The 27,357-nt window shown below is 38.2% G+C and overlaps 1 protein-coding gene across 4 annotated transcripts in view; it reads left to right on the top strand.

Moving 5' to 3' along the window:
- The first annotated feature begins 432 nt into the window (after positions 1 to 432).
- Positions 433 to 27,357, top strand: part of LOC105035661 (putative D-cysteine desulfhydrase 2, mitochondrial) — a 32,555-nt gene continuing 5,630 nt past the window's right edge. Inside the window, exons 1-5 of one of the 4 annotated variants that reach the window (XM_073250481.1) lie at positions 433 to 906; positions 1,006 to 1,048; positions 1,149 to 1,514; positions 8,445 to 8,591; positions 21,668 to 21,875. In XM_073250481.1, the coding sequence (XP_073106582.1) occupies positions 532 to 906; positions 1,006 to 1,048; positions 1,149 to 1,514; positions 8,445 to 8,591; positions 21,668 to 21,875 (1,139 nt within the window). In that variant the 5' untranslated portion in view covers positions 433 to 531. The remainder of the gene's footprint in view (positions 907 to 1,005; positions 1,049 to 1,148; positions 1,515 to 8,444; positions 8,592 to 21,667; positions 21,876 to 27,357) is intronic. The other 3 variants (XM_010911296.4, XM_029262012.2, XM_073250482.1) reach the window with 3 other exon arrangements.

The following is a 27,357-nucleotide window of genomic DNA, read 5'->3' on the forward strand; positions in this document are numbered from 1 at the left end:
TTTCAAGAGATAAAAGAGGGAAAAGAACCTGCTTCTTTCTCCCGTGGTTTAGAAGGCAAAGTATTGAGATTGCAATCTCCTTCTCAATGTAACTTACATAGATGAGAAAGAAGTGCCCATTCGCAACATAATCCACGTCTTCCTCTAACAGTCCACCATATATTCGAATGACCTAAATCCTTAGTTGGATGGTAGATCTGTTCAAATGCTGGACGGCCTATGGAGTGTTTTGCATAGGCCCGAGTCTCATTATTATGCCCAGTGGATCAATCTAAGTCTGAAATTTGAGCCCGCTTATTAAATAGGAGGCTAGGCTCGGATGGAGACCCAACCCGAACTTTTATTTATATAATACATATAAATATAAATATATATAAATATATTAAATAGGCTAGGATCCGAATCCAAATATGTGTGCCGTTAGCGGATTCCATTCGCCCCGCTTTCAGCCATGTTTCCGTGAGCACGATCACCACCTCTTTTCCCTCCGCTGGTGGAAATCAAGGAGGAGCCGACTCCGTAGGCGGCCTTATGTTGTGCCGGCTCGCGCCGCGGCCTCTCTCCGCACAACTCCACATCCACCGTCGCCGTGATCCCGTAAGCTCTCTCTCGGCGTCGCTTCTCGAGAGGGAATGGATGCTTCCCTCCCCGGCCACTCCAATCCACAAGATATCCCTCTCCAAGCCCCACCAATCCCAGCTGTCCCATGGGCTCACCCCATCTCAGGTCTCCTACTCAAACGAACCCCGTCCAGCTCTAGGCGCTGAAGCCATCGGCGCGAGAGAACAAACCCCATCCTTCTTCATGGTCCGCGACGACCTCTTGCATCCATTGGTGAATGGCAACAAGGCCAGAAAGCTCGACGCCCTGCTGCCAATTCTCCAACAGTACTCCGCCACCGACATTGTAATTACCTCCCCTGTCTCTCTCTCTCTCTTTTCTTCTCTCTCCTTTTAAAAAAAAAAATTTAATTTCTTATACGAAGTAATGATTTTGCTTGGGTAGGTCACATGTGGAGGATGCCAGAGTGCTCATACAGCAGCTGTTGGTAGGATTATCGGTGTTCATTTATGTTTATTGACATTTTTTCTTTGCGAAAACTTCATTAATGGATTGCTCTGGTGGAAGCTGAATTGGGACCGTTGCAGCTGTCTGCTGTGCGGAGAGGGGAATCAGGTCCCACCTTCTCCTAAGGGGGGAACAGCCAGACGTACCAACAGGCTACAATCTGATATCTTTGATGTATGGTCGCACGAGCTACATAGCGCGACCGCTCTATGCGCGGAGGAAAGAGCTGCTTCTTCAGCATGCCAGTGAGGTAGCAGGAGGCAAGGGTTCTATTGTGTGGGTTGATGATATTCTTGGAAAGGACCGTTATAATTCAAACTTGGAGGGTGCATGTGTTGGGCATTTGGATGGTTTTGGGAGTAGTATAAATCAGGGTGAGGTTGAAGAAGGTTCGAGAAGAGTTGTGATTGTCAATGAAGGTGCAGATAGTGTGGCAGGATTATTAGGTGAGATCATGTATTTAACCTGCTAGACTGCCCAAATATGGTTGTTATCATATTTATCTATGGTCATGCTTGAGTTAGTTTTTGATTGCCCTTGGTTGTTTTCTATATGCATGTGTATATGACCTTATCTTGGTGGCTATATTTCTTTCCTAGGAGTGCTGCACTATGTCGGTTTCTCTATGCAGATCTTGCTTCAGCACCTGCTTCGCTTAGGCATGATATTTTCAAACTATATTCTTCACCGCTGTCCAGTTACTCCACAATCAGGCAATTAAGGACTTCATTAATTAGCAACTAATGAGCTTGATTTCATATGCAATGCATTTTTAAGTTTTGTTTATAAATGCTAATATTTTCTGTTGATCACTAGGAACTAAACCAACATAGTGTTTAGAAAAGGTCAAAGATTCAGCCTAATTTTCACCAGGTATAGATGTCGAAGACCCATCAAAATGTTTCTAAAAGACTAAGAATTAGGCTGACTTGGCCTCTCAAGACAGCATCAACATCCCAACGCAGCAATTTGCTGCATATGACACCTAGGATGACAATTCCATTTCCATTGTTTTTTTTTGGCAAATGAGCCATATTGAAGATTGTGGACAACATAATAGAGGCTCTGAAAGCATAAAACAAAATGAGCGGATTATTTTGAAAAATCTAGAGTTGCAAGGTGAAACTTTAGGAGTATCCCCAATTGTTGTCTGGGTAACTTGATTTTCTATCTTGTGGTTCCTGCAAGATGGAGAGAAGGGATTGGTAGAGGAAAAGATGACGTGAGAGATAGACAGGATGTGAGGTCACAAGAGCACTCAACAGGAGTGAATGAGAACATTGAGTTGAGTGCGGTGGTCTACACAATCTAGGTACCTTTCAGCAACTCCAGTTGCTCTGACCAAGTCAAATGCTGCGGTGAGTATGTTTTGTTACTGCAACCAGGTCAATAAATAGCCTAGACGTAGGAAACAAATGGGCCTTAAGTGTTTGATGCACCCATTTCATAGAACATGTGAAACTCAAAATGCTGGAGTTCTTTGAGAAGATGGATTGCAAGAGGTTTTTAGATTGATTTCCTATCATGAAGTTGTGTTTTTATTGGTGTCTGGTGTCAAGAAGATGGAAAGTTCAACTTGTCACCACGAAGCTGCCGGATGCCATGAATATTCATAATTATTGATTAACTGGTCATTTGGATGATGCTATCAATGTTGGCCTTGAAGTACCTGAACAAGTTAACAAGCTTTAATGTTGCTTTGGCTACCAGGGTTCCCTTGTGTGTTGATTTGTGTTTTAAGGCTGTCTCTGAAACTTTGACATCATTAATTTGCCTAGGTGGTGATATGTCTAGACTTGTCCTGTCCCTTGGTTCCCAGCATCCAGGTGGGAAGCGGGGTGCAGCAGCAGTTTGTCTGCAAGAGTTTAGTGGCACTGTGCTTCGGATGCAGCCATCTGGGCCATGACATTGTGTACCTTTGTAGGGGGCAAGTCGGACAAGATGGTCATGCCTATCAACTTTGTGTTTGAGGACTTGGTTGTGGTGGTGGCTGAGCAACGCTTGATGCTGGTGATGGGTTCATTGTCAGGTAGTGTAATTGCTTCCTTTGTCCTAGTTCGACCAACCTATGGGTTGTGGCAGGTGGCCTGATGGGTCCTCGATTGAACAGGTAATGTAGTTCCAACCACACCTCCTGAGTCATGTCTTGAGTTAACTTAGTGGTTGCATGACTCAGCGGATGGTGTCTAGCCAGCCACAACTTGAAGCAAGGTGGTGCCCTGCCGCCTAACATTGAGCAGGTTTTTGGCATTCAGTCCTTGAGACTACCCATGTTGCTTCCAGGGCTCAACTAGGAAACACAAGGTGAAGCAGTGGAAGCCATGCTTGCATTTGCTGTCTCTTGATTGCGTGGCCAATGTTGACTCCAAGGTCAATAATGCAGCCCGCCCAGCCCCACCTTGTGAGACATCAACACCTCACAAGGGTAGGGTGATTGCGCGTGTCAAGAGGAAAACACTTGCCACTAAAGGAGGCATCTTCTAGTTTGGCACTCCCAAGAAGGCGGACTTTGCCATTGATGACTTGGTCTATTTGGCCTTGCTGCCAAGGCAAATTCCAGTGTTGCCTCTATTGAACAATATCCAACAACTGCGACTCGATCACATGGGTGCAAACAATATGGTGCACTAGTGGCTAGTTGGCTAGCAATCAGATCCTATTGGTGGAAAGGAGCCTATTCCAGCTCTATGAGTGGCTTGTTAGAGATGCAAAAGTTGGACCATAATGCATTGGTCGATAAGGTATAGGCTACCTTCTTGGGATGCCATCTTGTTCACTAGCTATCAACCACTTGATCTCTTGGTGTCTTCGTACTAACTAGCTCCACAATCACTAGATGTTGTTCTACAAGTATCGCTCGTGGATATAGGTGAAATTGATGACTACTTCCCTAGGATGGGTTGGCCCCCTGGGGCCCTTTACTGAATGCTTCCTGTTTCTCCACTCCCAACCATTGAGTCCTTGATGATCTTTGCATTGTAAGTTCCTTGTGCTTATGCATGTTGTGTGCATGGCAACTCATTGAGTGTATTTGGGTTTTTATGGGGTTCCCATGGCTCCATATTAGTCATACTATTTTGGGTACCCTTTGACTGTATGTTGGGTTTGTAATGAGTTCCTATGGCGGCATATGAGCGTGCTATTGAGCTACTTGTACCCTTACTACAGTCATTACTATGTCAATCCTTGTATAAATATTCTACTACTATCAATAGAAACACCTTACTTAGCCAAAAAAAATATTGAAGGATTAATGGAGGTGATGTATTAACATAGAATGAATCAAGATTTTCAATCTTGGACTATAATTGTCCATACTAGGCATGCTATACTAAACTAGTCGGCAATTAGTACTCAGTGACCCCCCATACCAACATTAGGTACTATCTAGTACACTATACTAACCAAGGTATGCTGAACCGATACCGTTGGCCGTTTCGGCCGGCCGGTGGTACGGTTCGGTATGGTTTCATACCGTGCCAAACCGACGATCCGAACCAAAAGAAAAAAAGAGAGAAATAGAGAGAGAAAGAGGAAGGAAAAAAAAAAAGAGGGAGGGAAGGAGCCGGCGGCACCGCCGGATGGCCTCCGACTGGCTGCCGTGGCCGTCGGAGGGCGCAGTCCACGCACGCGGAGCCACAGGGTGAAACAGGGGCATCGCCCTGTTTCGCAAATTTTTTAAAAAAATATGGTTTTAAGTGAAGCGGCAAACGATTTGCCGACTTCACGATTTTTATTTTTTTTAAAAAAAAATTCTTAAGTCGGCAACCCAGTTGCCGACTTCATAAGTTTAAAACAAAAAAAAAAAAATGAAACAGACGTCGTCTATTTCGAAAAAGAAGGGGAGCCACGGGGCTCCGCCCGCTCGACCGCCCTCAGGCTGTCGGCGTCGGCTCGCCGGCCACCGGGAGCCTCGCAACGGAGGCACTGTCCGTCCGATAGGTTCTCCTCCCCCCTCCGAGCGCTTTCTCTCTCTTTTTTGCTCTCTGAAAGCCCTATCGGGCGATACGGGCTCGGAAGCCCTCCGACGGCTGCAGCTGGTCTCCGACGGCTCCCACCTTCTCCCTCCCCTCCCCTCTCTCTCTCTTTCTCACTTTCGTTCTTTTTTCTTCGATACCGCGGTGTACCGATTTTACCGGCCGAATTGTGCGATTCCCCACCAGTCCGATACGAGATGGGGTGTACCGACCGGTTCGACACGGTATGGCAAATCTTAATACTAACACTTGGTACACTCATAGAAATTAAGTGTTGGTACAACTTTCGCACTGGTACTTTAAACCTCAAAAGAAATATTCTATTTTAGAATTCGATATTTGCCACAAAGTACGAACTTTCCTTAATAATTAGGTCCCAATTTGTATTTGGATAGGATATTGTTGACTTTTGATGATTACACATGGAAAAGTTATGAGTTGTTCATGCAACTGGGGTGTATGAAAATGATAATCTGATGGTGGCAAGATATAATGATCGGCCTTGGCTTGACACGACTTGTTAGATTTCAACTTTTATGCCATAAAGGGACCGACCAAATTATGCTAGAAATTAGGAGAAACATGAAATTGGCAGTTCATTTTTAGGCTTTTAGTATCATCCTCAAAGCTATGAACTATATTAATTAATAAGCAATTCAATAGCAAAGTAGAAAAAAAAAAGATGAAAAGCCTGTATTTCAAATCACTTCTTTGTATTGGTGCATCCATTGACTTACATTGTACCTGTAGAGTTGCAAATGGGTTGGGTTGGATCGGGTCTGAGTGACCCTAACTCGACACGGTTCCTTGATTGGGTCCTAATGTTGGACCCAAGCCCAACCCAATAGAAGATTGGGTTGGGTCAGGTCGGGTCTATGGTAAAAAATTTTGTCCCAACGGATTGTTGGGTTGGGTCAAGTCCATGTATAACCTAGCCTTAACCTGAAAAATTTGGGTGTCGGTTTGGGTTTCGTATTTTGGTACTCGAGTGACCCCAAAGAAAAATAGAACGGATCCTACTAGCATGAAAAATAAGCAGATAAACTATAATAGAGAGTGGCCTCGTATTTAGACACTTGAGTGACCTTAGCATAACTTATAAGAGCATCCTGTAGAATGATATAGTTTGTTCTGTTGTCACAAGTAGCACAACCTTGAAGAAAATTGGATTGAAGCATCATATGATGAGCCAAGTAATCGATTATGGGATAGAGAAATGGGCTTTGATGGAGACTACCAGAGTCTATAATCCAATGGAACTACTTGATACCAAGGTGGGATGGAAAGTGCTCTGTTGCCTGATGAGAATGGTGTTGAAATCTTGTTTGCACACATGGTCGTGCACTCTTAAAATAAAACAGGTTAGAATGTTGTAAATTGCAAGAACAGTATTCTATTAGATCTTCCACCGATAGCTTTTAACTATCTAGAACCCAAAGTAACTAGCTTGGGTTAGGTCAGGTTGGGTCGACTCAGGTCATAGAGCATCAGATCTACATTAACCTAGAAAACTAAGTGGATTGGGTCCGGTCCGGTCGGGTCAAAATTCAGTAAACTCAGATTTAACTCAGAAAATGAAACAGGTCCAATTTTAGAACCTGACCCGGCTCCATGGGTCCATTAAAGTGGGTTGAATCAGGTCTAAGCGGGTTGGATTGGATCGAATCACGGGTCAACCCGACCCATTTGCAGCTTTATGTACATGTCCAAACTATCTAAGCCATTTTTTTCTTAATTTGTCCTTAATTGGTGCCTTTTTTTGAATGATTTTATTTCTTCTTCTATTTTTCTTATATTACCATGCATCCATCTCAACATTCTCATTTTGGCCACGCTAATCTTGTCCATATTTTCTAATTGCAGAACATTCTATAATATAAAGCAAGGTCTACAGTACCAACACTAGCACCTATATTGGTAGGCTTATAGTATGATATGGTATGGTGTTGTGCCATGAAACCAACGAGAGAGAGAGAGAGAGAGAGAGAGAGAGGGAGGAGGAGAGAGAGAGAGGGAGAGGGCAGTGGAGAGAGAGAGATAGGTAGAGGGAGGGGATAGCGAGGGCTTTCGAAAGTCCTCTTTTTTTTTTTTGAACTTTTTTAAAGTGGAGTCGGTAGTCCATGTTTTGAAATTTTTATGGTCGGGAAATAGGTTTTCGCCCCTATTATGGTGATGTGGAAGAAATGGGCCTTCGAAAGTCTTCTCTCCCCTTTCTCTGCCTCTCTCCCTTTTCCTCTCTCTCCCTCACCCCCTCTCTCTCTTCCTCTCTTTCCTTCTCCCTCTCCCCCTTTGTTGTTGGTTTCTTGAACGGAGGCCAGTTTTGCCCTCAGCACAGCTTATATGCTTCAAACTGGGCATTTGGGGTAGTACAGCCTTTCTTACTATAAAATATAGCTGCTTATATGGCTGTCCTATGGATTTTTTTTTTTCAACTTGGCAAGGATGCTGTGATTATATAATATGTCAGTTGTACATCTCCATTTTATCAAATCTACTTTAATCCCATGGATAACATCCTCTTCAATCTCCCCTTATGAACAATCATCCTAAATATAAAAAATGCTTACTTTTAGGAGCTTCATGATCCTCAATTTTCATTCCACCTCTTCTCTATTTCTAATTTTCCTAGAACTACATTCCATCCATGTATCCTATCTTTATCTCACTTGACCTAAAATCCTTAGATTCTAGTGTACTCTTCCATAATTACAACTTACAATTAACCTTGATCTTAATTTCATCAACTATGACTATATCATCTATAAATAGCATACATCAAGGAATATCGTTTTGAATATGCTGATGAAGCTCATTCATAATTAGCATAAAAATGTAAAAACTTAAAATGGATCCTTGGTGTAAACTATTGCGAGTTGGAAACCTAACTTTTGCAGTTCTAGTACCATGTTTCCAACTTCCCTTCAAGTTATCGTAGAATATATCAGCGTTGATGACCATAACTGAAAGTTTTCGACAGAGTTATGTGTAACCTACACTTGAATATGTGCAACCTTTTAGGAGCTACAATTCTATTGGATTCTAGGTGTGTCCTTGGTCTTTACAACATTAGAACCAACATAACCATCCTTGAAATGTTTGTGTCCTGTCTATTAGATGTAAGTTTCATACTGTCCAATTATTTAATCTATATCTAGCTCAATTCCATTAATCATCCATGTCTTATTTAAATAATTCTCCATCAGTTGATACTTGTCTACCTGATTATTTATTTCTTCTCTGAATTGTCACAAACCCCATTTTTAGATATGGATAACATTCAATTGAATGTTCCTTGTACTCTTGGGAATCACTTTTTATGTTATGTCTTGAGCAACAATTTACTGATCTGTAAGTTATATTATTTAAATTACTGGCATCTATTCTAATTTTTGTCTTCAGGTGTCATGCGGCTTGTGAGATACCTTTCTCAAACACATTTATTTGGAGCAAAGCAGCAAATTAGAATTGTTGTAGATGCTGGCACTGGAACAACAGCTGTTGGTTTAGCCTTGGGAGTCACATTGTTAGGGTGTGTCTCAAAATCTAGTGAGCATTCTTTTTCCTGAGCAGCTCCTTGGTTTGAGATTTTATTTGTGCAAAGTACATGATGGGCTATTTAAAATAAGAATCTTTATCACCAGTTATGATCTAGAAAACTGAAAACAAAAAAGTATATGATTTTCAGATTATCAATGCGTCAAGTGGCCACAAAATTGACAATGTTCAGTATCAAGAGTAATGACTTGATCTAATTTATGATTGCTACGTATTGAACCGGCTGCATTTGGTCTGTACATGTTTTCAGATGTGTCAATCATGGTGATATAGATTGTTGATTCTCACTAGTAGTATTTTCCATTTTGTCTATTCGAAAGCAGAAGAGCAGATCCTTCCAAAACATTAATTTTTAGATTTTAGGTATTTGAAATGCTCTAGACAATTATCTTCATTTGAAAACCATTATATTGGTGAAATTTTTATCTTGACTCTCTTGACCCCTCATGCACACAAACAAACATTGCTAATGCTTGATCATACACATACATGTACACACATATGCTTGATCATACCCCCACCTCCACACACACACACACACACACTCACACTCATAACTGCACTACAATGAAGTCTCAAAAATGCTCGAGCATTTTTTGGAAAATGCTTTTGGCATCTATGAATATTTAGCTGCATATATTGCCTCATTTTGTCAATCAAAATATACAGGTTATCAAAGATTACATGCAAGTTGTCAGAGATTTCGTAATTAGGATTGTGCTGCTCTACAGGGTTGGTTGTGCTAGGTTGTGCCATTTTAATTGATGTTGTTTGCCCTACTCTTTTTCCTTCACACAACTGGAAGTCTTAGGGAAGAACCGACCTGTAGTTTTGATACAACAGGTGGTAACTTCACCTATTTTGTGTGTTTGACCTTAAAGAAAGCTAAGATTAGAATTGGTATTGTATACTATGATGCTTCTGAGGTTCTCTATTGTTCCTATTAGCCCCATTGTCTCTCATACTGGACCTAATGGTTCTGATGAATCTTGGTACCAGGTCTATAATCTTGATAGAGTAAGTTGTGAAACCTAGCCTATGTGCTTGAAAGAGTAACTGAGAGAGAAAAGGTAAAGGATGAGATGGCCTCTTTCACGAGACCCTTCCTAAGCATGGTGAAGTGAAACCTAAAATGAGAAATCAAAGCAGCAAAAGAGAGATTTCCATTGTATCCAACATGGATTCTAGGAGCTGAACATGGGTTTCCAGTTCACACGGAGGATTTCAACTGTTTGGAGCTAAGCTTCAAGGAGGACTGGTTGCGATTGAATTTGGCCACAATCCAGACCTGATCTATATCTTAATTGTCTTTAGAGAATTAATGGAGGAGGCTCAATCTAGTCACTCATGAGGCTGGGCCAAATTTTAAGTTTGATGGAGGGATGTGAACTTGGATGGTTCTTATTGTATCAAAATTTGCAATTTCCGTTTGGAGGGAAGTTCTGTTAGTTCCGGTGGCAAGTGTGGCTTTCTTCATCAGATCAATTGTGTTTAGGATATGTTTGGAGGCAAGGAAGGCTGAATTGATACCGGTACCCATATTGGTCGACGACAATATCGTATTGACACTCGATACAACGGGCATGTTGATTTGATCGACATGTCATTTTTTTTTAATTTCTAAGATATTTAATCAATTTTTATGATTTTTGAATGATTTTAAGCCTAAATTGATGCTTGTTAATGTTGTTTGACATTTGTATCACTCTAGTACACCTGCGATTAAGTGTGTGATGCGGAAACTGAATCTAACGTGATATTATGTCAAAGGGGAACAACATTACAAGTTTCAATATGTAGCTTAGGGATAGCCTTACAAGGACTAGATATTATTGAATCCTAAAATACTCAATCAATTTAAAAATATAAAAAATAAATAATTAATATATATCAAGATTTAGAATCTCATTGAGCGCCGATGTCGTTTATAAATATCTGGATCATTTACATAATTAGAAGAAACATCAATCTACCCTCTAACTATACAGTAATATAGTCCTCTGCGCTTATCCTGTTAGATAGTTATGCTAGATTGTAACTTGTCCCAGATCTCTTGCTGAAACTCTGATTTTGAAAGATATCCTCAGATTGATAGTAGTAGTACAGCTGTGGAGGGATCTATTTGAATATGCCGACAGTAAAATCTGATCTGTAAGATTCTCCAGGTTGCATAATATAGTAGTCTTTGAAAAACGATGCTTCGGATGTACCATACCTATATTCGTATAGATTATAAGCTATTCGTGGCTGTGAGTAAGAGGATCCAGAATACGATGCTGAATTTGATACGTTCATGGATCCAACTCTATGTACGAGGTCATCTATAGCTGTATAGTATCTTGAATTCCTCAAGAAGCCCATCGCCTGTACACAATTGTATTCTTGCGGCCTTTATCAGCTCGTACACTGTGGTCCCTATCACGTGGCATGCATAAATTAAGAATCATCAGTGAATTGAATATCAATTTGCTGCTGCATCTCAAACGATGATCTCTCGTCCTCTGTTCTCTTCCTGATTATCAAATCCATGACGGTCAGAAGAACTATTATCACCATTCTACATGGTCTTTGAATCTAAGTGAACTGGATCAATTGACTACTCCATCTCTATCAGGGTTGCAACTGTATTTTTTTTCCTTTATCTCTGCATTGAGTAGCTGCCTACCCTCTCATCATGCCTCACTTTACCTGGCTATGTTGCGAAGATGGATGTTGTGGCTGATCAATTGGAAGCCTTTGTGGGATGTGGCTGGTTGTCCATTGCTCAGCTTCCATTCCAATCTCGCTAGCTACGAAATGGTTAGTAGTAGAGGCGATTCTGACTCATTAGGCTCCGGCTTCTATTGTGGGCCCACAAGTCATCCAGTCATCGGATCTTCTTCATCATTGACAAAGTCATTCACAGTCGGATTCGAGCACTTCAGCTCAATTTTCTCTTGAATGTATTTGAGCCTCAACCTCACACTGTAATAAATATATATAAGGTTGTTGAGGTATTTCTGTGTCAGACGGTTTCTCTACTTGCTGTAGATAAGGGTGAAAGTCATTCAATTGTGCTCATAGCCATTCAGAAAACTATATGAAAGAGGATCCAGATGGCAAGTCGCTTCAAATTTTTTGCTGCAATCCAAAATAATCCATTATTCTACTATAAAAGCATTAAGATTGAACAAAATTAAAAATAAGATTGTGTTATATTAAACTTATTAGTAGTTAGATAAGGTCAAATAAGAGTTGTCGTCATTCATATATATTCTATTTGGATTGATCTTTTTTTTTAGCTTACGATCGCCCATCAGCTCCAAAGATTTTGGTGCCCTCCTTAAATATTTTTTGTCAGTAAAAAAAAATATTTGTTATAATATGTTACTGGTTGAAAATATCACTAATTAACAAAAATGCTTAACCTAACTCTAGTCATATAGCTACTATTTCTGGATTGGGCTCCATTTTATATATCATATTTCATAAGACCGTTAGAAGCTTGTCATCCATGCCTAACTCAGGTTCCATATATCGGAATCTTGGATTCAGATAGTAAGCTGCAGATAAATTTTAGAATTGATTGAGTATATTGGTGCAAATACAAGAGCAGCAAATTTTCAGTGTTTTTGATTTGTTGCTTATCTATTAGATATAAATTCTATCCATCTGATAGTCCATCGATGCTTAATAATTTGGATATACTCATAGGCATGTTTCGGATCTGCCAACCTGATTTGATCGTTTGTCCTCTCCATTATGTGATACAAGAATCCATCTGGGGGTATTCTTCGTTGTCCACAGCCGAAGCACCTTATATAAAGGTTTGATAGCTTTCATAATATTTTCGGCCTGCTGCCAGAATGTTTGTCTCATCACTAAGTTCTCCACATTGTTCCCCAATGTCTACCCAAGCATATGTACTCTTTTGCCACTTAGAACTGACAAACATCTAATGTAGGGGTACTTTTTATCAATAAAGTTATCAAATGCTATCAATTTATAGCAAACCGTATGACATCTGGTCTCAATTTGTTTCCCCCTGTATACCTCGCATCAATGATAGCATCTATGTATGATTGTAGATGAATCTATTAATAGTCTGCGCTAAGTCTACTACCTTCTGCACCTATTAAGCTTTCCAACATCAATCAACATCAGATCGATACAATGTGCAGCACATATATCCAAAATATATATGACTGTCACTGCATCAGAATCTCCTTTGCAGTCTTATACTGTGGCCTATTATCGGTGATAACTTGCATGATATTTTGCTCTCCTATCTGATCAATCATGTTCTCTATTAATCTGAGGATACATATGGTATCGTTCATCTGATTTGAAGCATCAATGGATTTCTAAAAAAAGTATTTTTCATCAAATATATCAGAAAGTTGATAATTCTCCATCTGATAGGACTAGTCCAACCATTACACATTACCTTTAGTCATACATCAGCCACTTATTCTGATATGATGCAATATATTTTTGTAGCTCCTCCTTATTGGTATCAAGAAGCTCGTTGTAGATGTCCTTCGGTCCTGGAGGATCTACATCTAGACTGGCAGCCTGTATGAATACAACAACAGAACGATAATATGTGTTGCCTTCCACGTGCTAGGATGTAGTTGAAATGAAATCAGGATGCAGTAGCTCACCACATATCCTTCTTTTTGTCCTTCTTTAGCATATTGTCAACCCACTGTTGTTTGGAATTCTTGCTAGGAAAAACGTATAGATCCAAGTCATGGATAGTCGCTCCAGTCGGAATCTTTCTAAATGATTTCTTTTTGCTGCCAAAAGCTCCCAACTTTGAAGCCATTCTGTCTAAGGAACTACCTTTTTTCTTTAGGTGCCCTTGCCTACCTAGCTCTGCTGTTGTTTGATCACATCCACCATTCTGAGTAGATGGGGTATTGTGGTGGCTTCTTCTCAACATTTCTCTATCAAATATCTGGGAGGATGTCTTGGATATGAAGCCTAGAATAATCTGCTCCCCCAATCTTTGTGGATGCTCAGTTGGATGTAAGCATGGCATGTGTCATTCTGTCTATTATTTTGCAGCTAAACCAACCATCCTTTCTACGAAATTGATTGGTCGAGGAGGTGATCCTAGTGCATCTAGCTCTAGCTACTGCGATCCATCCTCAAACTAATCAATTATCGGATCCTCTTCATCATGTACAAAATCATTATGAAGTGGACAATTGTATTTCAGCTCTACTTCCTCTCTTCAATACACTTCAATATGTGATAGAGATTTTAGTGAATATATACAAGATCATTCAGGCATTTCTACATAAACAATTCCTCTGTTTGCTATAGATAAAGGTGAAGGTAGATTAGTTATGCTCACAACCACTAGAGGAGATCGTTTGTGGGAGGATCTGGATCACCAACCTCCAGTTTTCTATATGATTAGGTAGAATCACCATTCAGCTATAACTAAAATCAAGAAAATTGCTTATTTGATGGTATTAATAATAAAGGTAAATTACAGTGACACTCTAACTTTTTACGATTTGCACTTATTCTCTAAAAGTTCTAGTTTTTCTATTAGATCCCAAAATTTAGATTTTTGTTGCAATGCAGCCCAGCCATCTAGCAGAGGTCTCATACTATTATGGCAGTTGTCAAATTACTATATATCCTCTTGTTTTAAAATTAGAAAAAAAATGATAGAAAATTATAGGGACATCCTTTCAATGTTTCATAATTTTCATGTGCATCTCAAAACTTTCAAAAAGTTATACTTGGCCATCTCAGGACTGCTATATCTACAGTCAAGGTTTAAAATCCTAGTGTGATAGGTGGCATCCTAGCCATCCATCCCGTTCCTATGAAAAAATGGAACTAGGATGGGGTCGGGACTTCGAAACTCATCCATGAAGGAGAGAAGAAGAAAGAGAAAAAAAAAGGATGGAAAGATGAAAAGGAAAAGGTGAAAGGAAAGAAAAAAGAAAAAAAGGAAAGAAAAAAAAGGAAGAAGAAAGAAAGAAATGAAGGAAAGAAGGAAGGAGAAAGAAGAAGAAAAAGGAAAAAAGAAATCAAGGGACTAAGAAAAGAAAGAAGACAGAAAAAAATGAATGGTAAAAGAAAATTAAAGGAAAGAAAGAAGTACAAGAAAGAAAGAAAGGAAAAAAGAAGGAAAGAGACATGGTGGATATCTACCGGCATACATGACCGGGACTACCATCGGGATAGAGTGGGATAGTGGGGCATCCCGTGCCATGGTGCAATTGGGGCACCCTCATCCGTGGGATTTAGAATTTTGTCTACAGCTGCTTATGGGGTGAACCCTTTACATTAATCCTCCCATCCCACTTTCCAATGCTCTATTTTAGTGCCAACAAACATTTTGTGGCTATATTCAAGAGATTTATGAGAGATCTTGCTTAGAAAAGATGTTAAAAACAATATCCTTTTCTTACCTATATATGGAGCACCCAAAGAATTGGCACCCGAGATTTACTATGTTCTGTTAGGTCTTCAATGGAGCCCTCAATCTACAGTTGTAGAAAATGGGAAGAAGCCGATGGGAGCTTTGGTCGGAGTTTTGGAAAGAGCTTTGGAAGGGGTTTTGGGCAAAGCTATATTTGAAGCCATGAGCTTACAGGTTCCTCTCTTCTCCATCTGCTCTCTCTCTCTTCTCGCTTCGATCTCTTCCCACTCTTTCTCCTTTCGCTCCCTCTCCTCTCTCTTTTCCTTGGACTAAAACCAGATTTCTAAAGCCTCTGTTTGGTAAAGAAAAAAAATGAAAGGGGTCACATGATCCTATGTGAATTCCTTTCGTTCCTGTCAAAACACATAACATTCATGTAATCTAGCCAACAAGGGTATTATTGGTGTTTCCCATCTTAAGTTATCTCATGTGGCTGTCATGTGTTAATGAATTCTGACAGAGATGGACAACCAGCTACATTGCAATAAAAACCTAAGTTTTGCAATCTAATGAAAAAAACTTTTGGAGGGTAAGTGCAAATCACAAAAAATTGAAGGGGTGTTGCTATTATTTATCCGAATAATAAAACATCATACCAAGTATAGTCAATGTTTGAAAATACTGGATTCATGTTTTCTTTGCTTACCACAGCTGTCTTGTTGCTAAAGCTATAGGAACCCTCCCTAAATGCTTTGGTCTATAAAACAGATATATATTATATAATGTCAATAATTTACATGAGTTGGCAAAGTTATGGCCTTGCATGACATTCAAAATAACTTACCTCTTCTAGACATTGGGTGGTAACTATTGGATCAGGTTCCATCTTATATTACATTGTGCAAGGCATTAAAAGTTCCTGTCCATATCTATTTGCTAGGATATTGTATTGGAACTTCAAGTTGAGGTACTAAGATATTAATAGATTTTGCAATTGAATTAGTTAATGAACAAATGATCGGCACATGTATTAATGAACAAGTATACGAAATTATGAATGAACAAAACATTATCCACGACTTATAATTCTCTACTCATTTGATAATTCCACTTTTGCTCCACGATGTCAATGTATTCCTGCATGTGCTTCAGGTCTAGTTGCTTGATCTAGGCCTCAACAATCATCATATAGGAGTTATCTATTAGGATATATTAAAGAGTTTCAAAGTTTAAATCTGTGCATTATGAGCCTAGAAGCTGAATCCAAGTCCACAAGCAAAATGCTTCATTCTAAGAAAATTTCAAAATTAAACAAGGATAATGTGGCAATGAAATACTTTCATGAGTCCATTATGTTTTCATGTATATAATCTAATTTAATCACATAAACACATAATATGGATCAACAACTGTATAGAAAGTATATTCAATGAAAAATAAATGGTGGTGTGTCATAAGCATTTAAAGATGCACAAGATGCTCAAAAGCTCTTTATTCAACCCTAAAGTCACTTAAAACCATGTTTAAGAACTACCTAGACTAAGTGCATGTTTGGGGGTGCATTTGTACTCGTCAAAAGTGATTTCGGATCTAAAAGCAGAATTTTGATGTTTGGCTACCATTCAAAAGTAATTCTGGATTATGTTTAAGATCCCTCAAAATGTGGTTTATGTAAATTTGACTTCTTTCTGTGGATGCAGTACCACAAGCTAAATATCACGTTTGCGGAAAATTTTTTTTAAGAGAAATTATATGTTACCCTCTCAATACCTCTTGCATATCCTTTTTTCTCATTTTGTTGTCTATGAGGACTATTTCTTTCTTCAGATAAATCTCATCTCATCTCCATCCACATCATCATTAATCTCCTCCCATCTCCATCTGTCCTTTTTTTTTTTGACTTTCAGGATTATTAATCTCCTCTCATCTCTATCTATATCTCTTTTTGTCCGACTTTCTTGTTTATCAGGACTCTTTTTTTAATCAGAGCAATCTCATCACATCTCCATCCACATTTCTGATTATTCTTCTCTCATCTCCATCTACATCCCTTTTTATGCAACTTCTAGGATTATTAATCTCCTCTCATCTCTCCTCTTTTGTCCGACTTTGTTGCCTATCAGGATTGTTTCTTTCTTCATATTAATCTCATCTCATCTCCATCCACATCTCCATCCATGTCACGTCCCTTTTTTGTTGACACCCTTGTGACTCTTTCTTTGATTAACCTTCTCTCATCTCCATCCCTACCTAATGACACGAAGGTAATTTGGAAAAAAAATAAAAAAGCTAGTCGATAACTTTAAACAAAATGTACAAAAAGAAAGATGAGAAGAAATAAAATAGAGAATTTATATCCAAATAATTTTAGAATCATTTTAGATATTTATCCCTTTTGCTCATTTTATCATTCAAAAGCAGCTTTTGAGTCTATTAATCAAACATATAGCAAATTATTTCTATAACTTCAGAACAGTTTTAGGATGTTAATAGCCAAACAAAAAATAGCTTTGTCCTAAAATAGCTTTTGACATCAAAATGCAGCTTTTACTAAAATTTACCTTTTAGCCAAAAGCTATAGCATCCCTAAGCAGATCCTAAGTATGTTCCCAATTTGTAATATAACCCCTCTTTACAGTTTTTTATGAAAGGTCTTCTAAGGTCCAAAAAAATCTCTATTTTGATCTTAAATAGTTCCTAAATTTTTTGGGCATTCAAGGCAAAACATGGAACACAATCACTAGTACTCTAAAATTGCAATCCATGGCAAGCAGAGAAAGATTGCTACAAAAAATTGACTCAGACTGGAATTTTTAAGTTGTCATTAAACTTTGAAATACTCCACACATGTATTTCATCAAATCCCAAAAGTTTGAGCCCAAAATTGCAATAGGTTAGGTTAAAAAATCCTAAATTCAGCCTTACAGGCAAATTCCACTCTTTTGGGCTACCTGTTGCTCCCCTTAAAATGGAGTTAAAGCTTGATACTTTCTACATAAGAGATCTATTGATTTATTTTACTTGGACACTTCTTTTTTAAGCTATCTAGAAGTGTCAACACTTTTGGACAGTTGGCTATGGCATGATGCAGCACAATATGGCTAGACACCCCACTTTGTAGTGTCTTGCTAATATCAGCAAGAAGTGTTGACACTTGGCACCTTTTTTAAGTGTCATGCTAAGGACTCTTAGTTTCAAGTGTTGGACACTTTAAATGAGGTGCAAGGTTTTGTGAGGACTTCGAGCAAAGTTTCTTTATGTTTTTAATATAAAGTTATCAATAAGGTTTGCACAACCATTACCGCTATTGTATTGGTCAAGAACCATGATAGTATGGTACCAAATCATGGTATGCATGGTGGTGCTTGCCCGCTATTTGTAGCGTTAAATCGGGGCTCTCTCTGCCATTGACTCTTCTCCACATCCATTGCCACCATGATTTGTTTTGGTGAATCTCCGCTTTCACACTTGGCCTTGACATCATTGCTCTCTACACCCGAAAATGGAGAGAGATGAAGAAGACAAGGAGCGGAGTGTGGAGGACAAGACTCTAACCCTAGTGCAGATTGAGAGAGAGAGAGAGAGGAAAACCCATGGAATGGTGGAAGAGAGTCAAGGAGATGATCATGATCGAGAACCCTAATTTGAAGAGCCCTTTTTATTTGGGAATGATTGGTGTTATGTTTAGGTTGAGGCAAATCGGGTAAAACGATTTGAACCGCCTAGAACCAAGTGAAACTGATCATTTCCGCTCAATGTTAGGCATTTCACAGTGGTTTTACCGCTATCCCAAACCAACACGCAAAATTAGCTAGGTTCTGCTTGAGTTTGATATGGTATGTTCCAAGTCGGGCAGTTCGTGTTGATTCTATAGACCTTGGTTATCAATATAGTATGGATACTCAAACCAAAGTGTCACTATATTTTTCATATAAAGTCATCACAAGTATATAAAACTTTACAAAATGTGTTTGTTTTTCTAATCTTAAAGTATCAAGATTAATTATCAATTTAAGTATCTTTCATGGTTTAATTAACTTTAAATGAAAATAACAAATAGATTAAACTTGCTATCTAATAGCTATTTCAGCAAAAGTACCAAAGCATCATTTATGCATGTTATGCCATCTCCCCATGCCCTGATTCTTGGAAGTTGTTGTGTCCGACACTGAGGACACTTGGATACTTGGCATCCATGCCAAGTATTTAGATAACTTTGCTATTGATTGACCTATTACACATAAAAGATCGTGCTAAACTTAAACCTTGTGTCAAGGTACACAAGGGTCCAAGCAAATTCATTCAGCTTTGCTTGTAATAAGTATCGACCAGGATAAGTGGAACCAGCCAGTTTGGACTTTGGAGCATACCAAGTGGATAGATTAGTCACTGGCATGGTTCAACTGGTTGGAACAGGTTATCAAAGGCCTTGTTGAAAGCCCTCGATCTAGTTTGAAGCCTTCTATCCTCATTCGAATCTCTTGGTCCCTATCGAGCTTGTTTGAAGCCCTCAGCCTTGGTCGATGATGACACAATCAAATGATGACCTCTCTCTCTCTCTCTCAGCCCCCCTTTCCATCGATCCCTATCACTAGATCTAGGGCTTTTGAAGCTCTCAAAGCCTTCTCTTCCCCTCTTTCTCCTCTCCCACCTCTTTGAGCCTCTATCCCTTGCAAAGCCATCATCAGATGCCTTGGCCTTGGTCTCTCTCTCTCTTAGGTGAGGCCGAAGGCCTTGACCTCTCTCTCCCACTCTCTTTTTCTTTCTCTCCCCTCTTTCCCCCTCCCTCCCCCGTCTCCTTCTCCCTGATCCCCCACCCTCTCCCTATTTAGTATGCTTTGGTACAATGCAGACCTATACCACACTGAACTGGTCGTTGGCCAAATACGAGCTCCAATACTAGTATAGTAGATCTTGATCAACTCAATTCCCACTTCAAATGATTGAATCCCCAAATTTTTAAATGATAATTTGCAAAAAGTCCTTTGTTTGGCTTGCCATTTCATGTCCAGTCCCTGTTGACCGAAATTCATTACACTCCATTATTTTAGTGCTGTTTGATTTTTAATTCTTAGTCTTATATGCACTCATGCAAACTTTATCCAAAATAAATGTAAGTATGTACAAAACAACTGTAAGCATGTGCAGAGTGAGTCTTAGTCCGTAGATACCACCAGTATGAGTGTACACCGGATCAAACATTGAATGCCAAGTGTTAAGGACCAGTGCAGAATGCTACTAAACTTAAAGGCTGGGTGGTAGTAAATCTTAAACTGATGCATATCTTTATGTCTGGAACTTTCTAAGGGATTTCCATGTAGATTCTTAGGTCAAAATTGCTTTTGAATGGTTGTTTGTCTATAAATCTTAAAAACCCTATTTCCTTCTTTATCTCTTTCGAATGATGATTTACTCTTTTCTTTTCTTTAAAAGATCACAATAAATTATCAATCATATAGGGTCTTTCTCTAGCAAAAAAATTGTCCATGTATTCAAGCTTTGTGCCTTCTTAAGACTAACCCTTTAAGACTGCCAAACCAAGACTCTGCAATTGGCCCAACTTCAAATGACAATATCTCACTCATTTCTAAGCTTTGGAAGTCTACTTTTAAATGGAATTTGTTTAATTCAAAAATTCACAGCAGCTTTTACAATATTGCTTTTCGAAGGACAGTGAGTCATTCTTAATGCATGTTTCGCCAGTTCTTTAACTCTTATCTAATTACATTAGTTTCTTAATGACCCTAATAAGCACAACTTAAGGCGCACCTGCACGGGAATATGTATACATGGCATAAATAAAAATGAAATTAAGCTTAGGAATGTGCATTTTTTTGACAACCGTAGTAAGCACAATATAAAGTACGCATATAGAAATAGCAATTTACATGCAGCATTAGTAAAAAGTGAAATTAAAGCTAGTGATGTACCAAGTTTTTTATATCATCTTTAGTTTGTATATCATCTTTATGCCTTTCATCTCCCTTCGTTGTTCCCTCTTTGCTGATTGCCTCTCTCCTCCATTTCTGTCTTCCATCAACCTCCTTTGCCAATCTCCTCCTATGTGCCCCTTCACCTTCACCATGGCCTCCCTCTTTCGTCTTCTCTCTTATCACTGCTCTCCTGTATCTATGCCCTAGCTTTACCTCCCATCCTTGCTCCATTTTTTCTGTAGTTATATTCTGCATCTGTTTCATGGCTAGAGGGGGTGAGAGGAACAAGTTGTGAGGGGGAGGTGATAAGAGATGAGGGATGGAGTGGGAGGCGGGAAAGGAGGGCTAAGATGTATTCTTTTCCCTACATTGACCTATTTCTTTGACTTAAACTAGAGGTCAGAACATAAGATGAGAGGATTTCTCCTAAGAGGAGCATTGTAAATGTTTTCATTTTTGTAAAAGGATATAGAAGGATAACTAAATCATTGGCATCAATGTATGTGCTAATGTGGGAATATGGTCAAAATTTTGCTAATTTGATTTTCCAAAGTCATTATGCTTATCTAGATAAATGACTTGATACCCATGTCCATTTCTTCACTTCTACCCCATCTTGTGCTGTGTAGGAACCTTTATAATGAGAATCTGTTTGTTCGCTAAAGCAGACCTGAATTTATAACAATCTTACTTGATCTACATGATTTCCATGGAAAGTAACATCTTGTGCAGGGTAGGAAGCTTAATAACAAAAATATGTTGTGCAGACTTGAATTTACACCAATCTTTATCTAACAGACTTCCATGGAAAGTAACTGCGGTCATGCTTGCTGATCCCATTGAAAGGTATAAGGAACGGGAAAGATGCCTAACATCCAATTTCAAAAGGTTTGTTCCTGTGAAATTTTCTGAAACATCAACAGATGGAGTTGGTGATGGTACTCTGCAATGGGTTGAACGTACTCACCCAAGAAAGTAAGTTGAATCTCTAAATCTTCACAATATTCTGTATTTATCTTTTTCATGTAGGTTCTTTTGGTTCCAAATAAGTCTGCAGCATATGTATCTGTCATTGAAATTGTGATTTGTATCTCCTAATAGCTTCTTCATGCATTGCTTATATAAAATTTAAACAATGAGTCTTGAAACTTACACTCAATGATGCATATCATACCCACAATGGCCTAGTTGACACAGTAGGCATGCTGGTAATGACTTTCTAATGGGGCAGGGGTCCATAGCTTGATCTTTTTCCAATCAAAGAAGGTTTATCACAATGAGTGCTGAATCACAGGAACCACTCATCAGCTGAATAGGTGCTGATAATCAAATCGTAGTGTGAGATGTCAGTGTATTTGATATTGTTGAAGTTATGTGGTTTGAGTGTTAACTCCCAATGAAAAATCAGGATGGTTCAGGGTAGGCATATACCCCTCAAAACACTGGAGCGATGCATGAACACAGTGCTTCTGGTTGTTTATTCTCATCATTCTGATTCCTTTACATTTGGCTATACTTCTGTATGGCTAGGAATGTAGATGGATGGATACTAATTCTTTAAGACCGGGAGCTGGATTTAGTTGATGTAAGGAAAATATTTAGTGTACTTACTTGGAGAAGAAATCTGCAGTAATGTTAGATAACAGTAACAGCAACTACATTGAATCATGGTGGAAACTCAAAGTAATGCAGGCATGTGAGAATGGGAATTGGGACGAGGGTGGGACTCTGAAATCCATTTAGATGAGGAAAGAAGAAGAAAAAGCATAGAAAGGAAAGTAAGAGAAAAAGAAAGGAAACAAAGAAATGAAGGAAAGAAGAGAAGGAAAGAAAGGAAAGCATAAGGAAATGGAAAGGGAGGGAAAGAGGAAACAATAAGAAAGGAAGGAGGGAAGTAAGAATGAAAGAAAGAAGAACAAAAAGGAAAGAAACGAGGAAGGGAGAAGGAAAAAAAGGAAGAAAGAAGGAAAGGGGAAAGAAGGAATAAAAAAGAAGGAAGAAGAAAAAGAGAGGAAGGAAAGAAAGAAAAAAAGGAAACAAATAGAGAAAGAAAGAAATAAAGGAACTTAAGGAAATAAGGGGAGAGAGGCAAAGAGTACCTAAGAAGATGTTGGACCAGGATGGGACAGATAATGAGGCATCCTGTTCTATCGAGAAACTAGGACACTGCCATCTCATGGATTTAAAATCTTGATGGAAAGGCTGGTCCTTGAGCTTCTGGCCAATCATATGGCTTTTGTTAATTGGAAATCATTTTTTGAGTTTCCACAAAACCGCCATCTAACATAATAACAAAAAATACCTTCATGATTAAGACATATGGTTGTGGGCAGGCATCTGCATCTCCAAATTGATACATCAGTAGCTTCATAGCTTCTTCTATTTTTAATAAAGGCACTCCATTCAGTTGAGATCATGCTCTAAGGGGAAGAAGAAATGGAAGTGCACCGGCTAAAAATGGGGAGGCATTTATCAAGGTATGTATATGGTGGAAGAAATCTTTAATTGGACAGGAGTGATCATAGCCATCATGTTTCCTCTCATGTACATTGCATGTGCTCGGATCTAGTTTGATCAATGTCAGTCCTTGGTGATTCAACCTATGGTCAAGTTTGTCTTTGTCAACAGCTATAGATGAGGTGATCCAAATGATAGATCATGAGAATTTAGTCATCTACGGTAGATGTGAGTCCAAAGGTTCATAACCTAGAGTTAGCCATAACAATGAACAAGGTGGAAAAAAAAATGAAATTAGTAGAGCAGAAGCAGATCTAACCTAAGAATAAATACATTGGAAAACATGTATTAAAAGAACTAAACAATGAAAATGTAAAAGATGGGAATGTCATGATAGGTGGTTTCTCATGAGTCATAGATCTAAGATAGAGTATTCATAAATGGAGCTTCAGATTTGCACATCAATATTTTATAAATAGTTACTGCATATAATGTCGTAGACCCATAGTTAGTTTTAATATAGTATACTGTGATACCCCAATTCTTAATCTTAGCAATTTCACAGATCTTAAATCATGGAACTAAAAAACATTGAGATTGGGCCAGCATGTGTTGGAATTAGTGTGGAAGGAGGGAAACGCGTGGAAGAACTCCCGAAGGAGTTCTTCTCCGTTCCAAAACCTAGAATCACTAGGAAATAGAGTTTGAATCAAATCCTATTTCTTCCCCTCAGATATCTATTTGAAGACCTCAAATCTCTCGATTTTTCTCATCAGAAATCACCAAGTTCGCCGTCCATTCTTCCCTTCTCTTCCTCTTGATTACTAGCAGGTTAGTTTGGATTTGGCCGTCAGAAATCCGACTAATTTGCATCAAAAAATCAAGTAAACCTCTTCTATCATCTTCCTTCAATCTCCTGTGCATTTTAAGCTTGAATTTTTGATGATTTTCTATCAGAGAACTCTGGAAATCCGATTGCCAAAGTTCTCCTGTTTGTCTTCATTTTGTTTTTGTTTTTCCCACTACCAATTGTCATCGCGGATCGCTAGATCTAACTCGTCAGTCACCGCTGTGGTCTAATCTTCCAACCACGAGTGTTGTCGGCGGGAAGGAGGCCCTCCTAGTTTGGGAACAAGGGGAGGAAGAGCTCCCCTGTTCTGTGAAAGAAGAATGAACAAAAAGAGGACGCGCGGGTCCTTTGTTCCATGAAGAAAAAAAAAAAAGAAAAAAAAGCAAAAAAAATAGAGAAGATGAGAGAGAATTTCTCTCTTCCTTCTCTCCCTTCTTTCTTTCTAGACTTCCACTTTCTCTTTAGAAAATTCAACTTTCTCTCTCTATGATTTCTCTCTCTAAATTATCTCTCTCTATGGCATTTTCTCTCTCTATTGTTGATTCAATAAAAGATTTTTTTTAATGATTTTTATCTAATTCCAGTAAAGAGAATCCTAATCCCGATCGTCGGATGGTGTGCCGGTGTCCTCTTAACATAATCTGGATATCATTAGATTCGATTATCTATAATTTTTATTGGATCATTTATACATTAATTCATCTATGACTTGATTGAATCATCTTGATTAGATCGATTGGGAGTTGGGTAATGTCGTCTGACCGATCATGTTCAATCTTATCGATTTTCTCTCCTCTGATATTCTTTCTTTACGTGATTTATGAATTCAGTGAATCCATCAGATACACCTAATTTTTGATTCAATCCTAAGTGGGATTTTGATTTGGAATTTTATTCTGATTTAATTATGAATTAAAATTAATGTAAGAATATAATTTTGAATAATAGGTTTGAAGAATTCCCTCAAGGTTAATAATCTGTTCTTTCAGTCTTCTGTAAAAGATAAGTAATGAGCCGTCTTCTGAGATATTTCATAATTATTTTAAAGTAAATAATTATGCATGATTTATGGATTTATTATTGAATATATATGGAATTATGACATATATGTTATGTTGCAAAAGTGCTTTGACATGGATCGGATTTTATGCTCTCAACCTAACCATGTTCTGGACCATGCTAGTGGGGATTGTGCATTGGATTCTGACCTTACTAATGGGGGTTATGTATTGGTACTTAGTGTGCTCCATCAATGGGGATTATACGTTGGTACTCAGTGGATCCTATCAGTAGAGGTTGTGTGTTGGTATTTAATGGATCTGTCAGTGGGGGTGTATGCTGGTATTTAGTGGATCCTGTCAATGGGGTTATACGTTGGCATTCAGTGGATCCCGTCAATGGGGTTAAACATTGGTCATAGTCAAAGATTGTTGAGTTATATGTATTTTTGATTCGAATTGAATTTATGATTACGCATGCATATGAGTATTAAGATTATTTGACTTATTTAAGTAAGCATGAACTATGTTCGTAGGTTTATTCATGGCATTATTTTTTAACATTATATCTTATGATAATATTTAAAATGCTAGTTGAGATATTCATTACTTACTGAGCTATCAAGTCATTACTCTTTCTTTTATTTTTCATATTCAGATTCTTAATTGCAGACATGGTACTATTTTGTGAGTAAGCTAAAAGCGAGAGTTGACAACATAGATTTATATTTTTACAGAATTTTTATTTGAGGTATAATTGATATAAGATCTTTGAATATGATTGAAATTTTGTAAGAGACTAAAGTTGATTTTGGTTAGTTAAATTTTGGACTAAATTTATTATAAATTTCACTATGGTGCATTGATATCATATTTGGAATGCCTTGCATGTTTGTGGAAAGAGTTCTCCTTAAGTATGCGGCGGTTGCCATGATCCTCACTCATAATCTCAGATCAGGGGGTGACATATACAATACCAAACTATCCAATCATATCATACCATACGGTCCATACCTTATGAACCTTGATGATTTGTGGTCTTAGTGTAGTATTTTGCTTGAACTGGTGTTAAGCAGTCCTTACCGGCAGAACCGCCCAGAATTGCTCAATTACAAGGGATTGACCCATGAGGGTCCTATATCAGTTTGGGGCCTCAATGGTTGAGGGAGAAAGGGCCCGACACCCTTTTCTCTCTCAGTTTTATGGTAAGAGAGGAGAAAGGGGAAGGGAGGAGAAGAGAAATAAATGGAGAGAGTGGAACGGTATGCGAGAGGTTTGATCTATGTGTTTCCCTCTTCCTTTTTCTTTTCCTGTTGCATCCCATAAAAGACCGGAAATTGAAAAATATGTTAACTAATGCCAAACTTTTGTATGTTGGCATGATTTTGTTACATATCATAGATCTTACTTAGATCAATGTAATGGTGTAACATTTTTTTTTCTTGATGTTTATTTTATTAAAATATTGTTAGATATGAAATTAATAGAAAAAACTAAAGCAGATGTTAGATTCCAAATTAGTATTATTCATGATCCAAACGAGTATGAGGGACATCGACACTCGAATTGGAATGGACAGATGCATGTCTGTTGCATTTTCTTTTTTGTCAACATTATACTTAATTAATTTAACATAGTTAATTTAACATTTATTATATAGGCACACCATTCTTTAGGCATGCATATAAAAAATTAAAATATATTATATTTGAACATAAAAAAATCCTATTTTCCATCAAAACCAAATAAATGAAGCTTAAAGACCTTGCAAATAAAAAAAAGTACAAAATTATATTTTCTGGTGTACCAATACAGGTTGCTATGGTACAATACAATATCGTTACTATACCATACCGATAATCTCCTACTAGTATGTAGTCCATTGTCAGGATTGTGAACCTTAGTTTTAATGTTTAACCTAGCTAGACCTCCCTTAGAACCAAATATTTCATTTAAGACAAGCTTTTTCTCCCTCTAAAATGCATTTTAAGCTGATAAATTCTCATCATTTTTTATTTTATTTTTAACCAATGCCATTTAGTAGAAGAATCCACAAATATATAGTTCTAGAGCATTAGAATAATATTTAAAATGTTATAAAAAGGAACAAGAAAATATTTGTATCCACAAGTTGATAATTATCCATTTGTTT

Source organism: Elaeis guineensis, unplaced genomic scaffold (genome assembly GCF_000442705.2).
Source record: "Elaeis guineensis isolate ETL-2024a unplaced genomic scaffold, EG11 Super_Scaffold_1000033, whole genome shotgun sequence".
Taxonomy (NCBI): Eukaryota; Viridiplantae; Streptophyta; class Magnoliopsida; order Arecales; family Arecaceae; genus Elaeis; species Elaeis guineensis.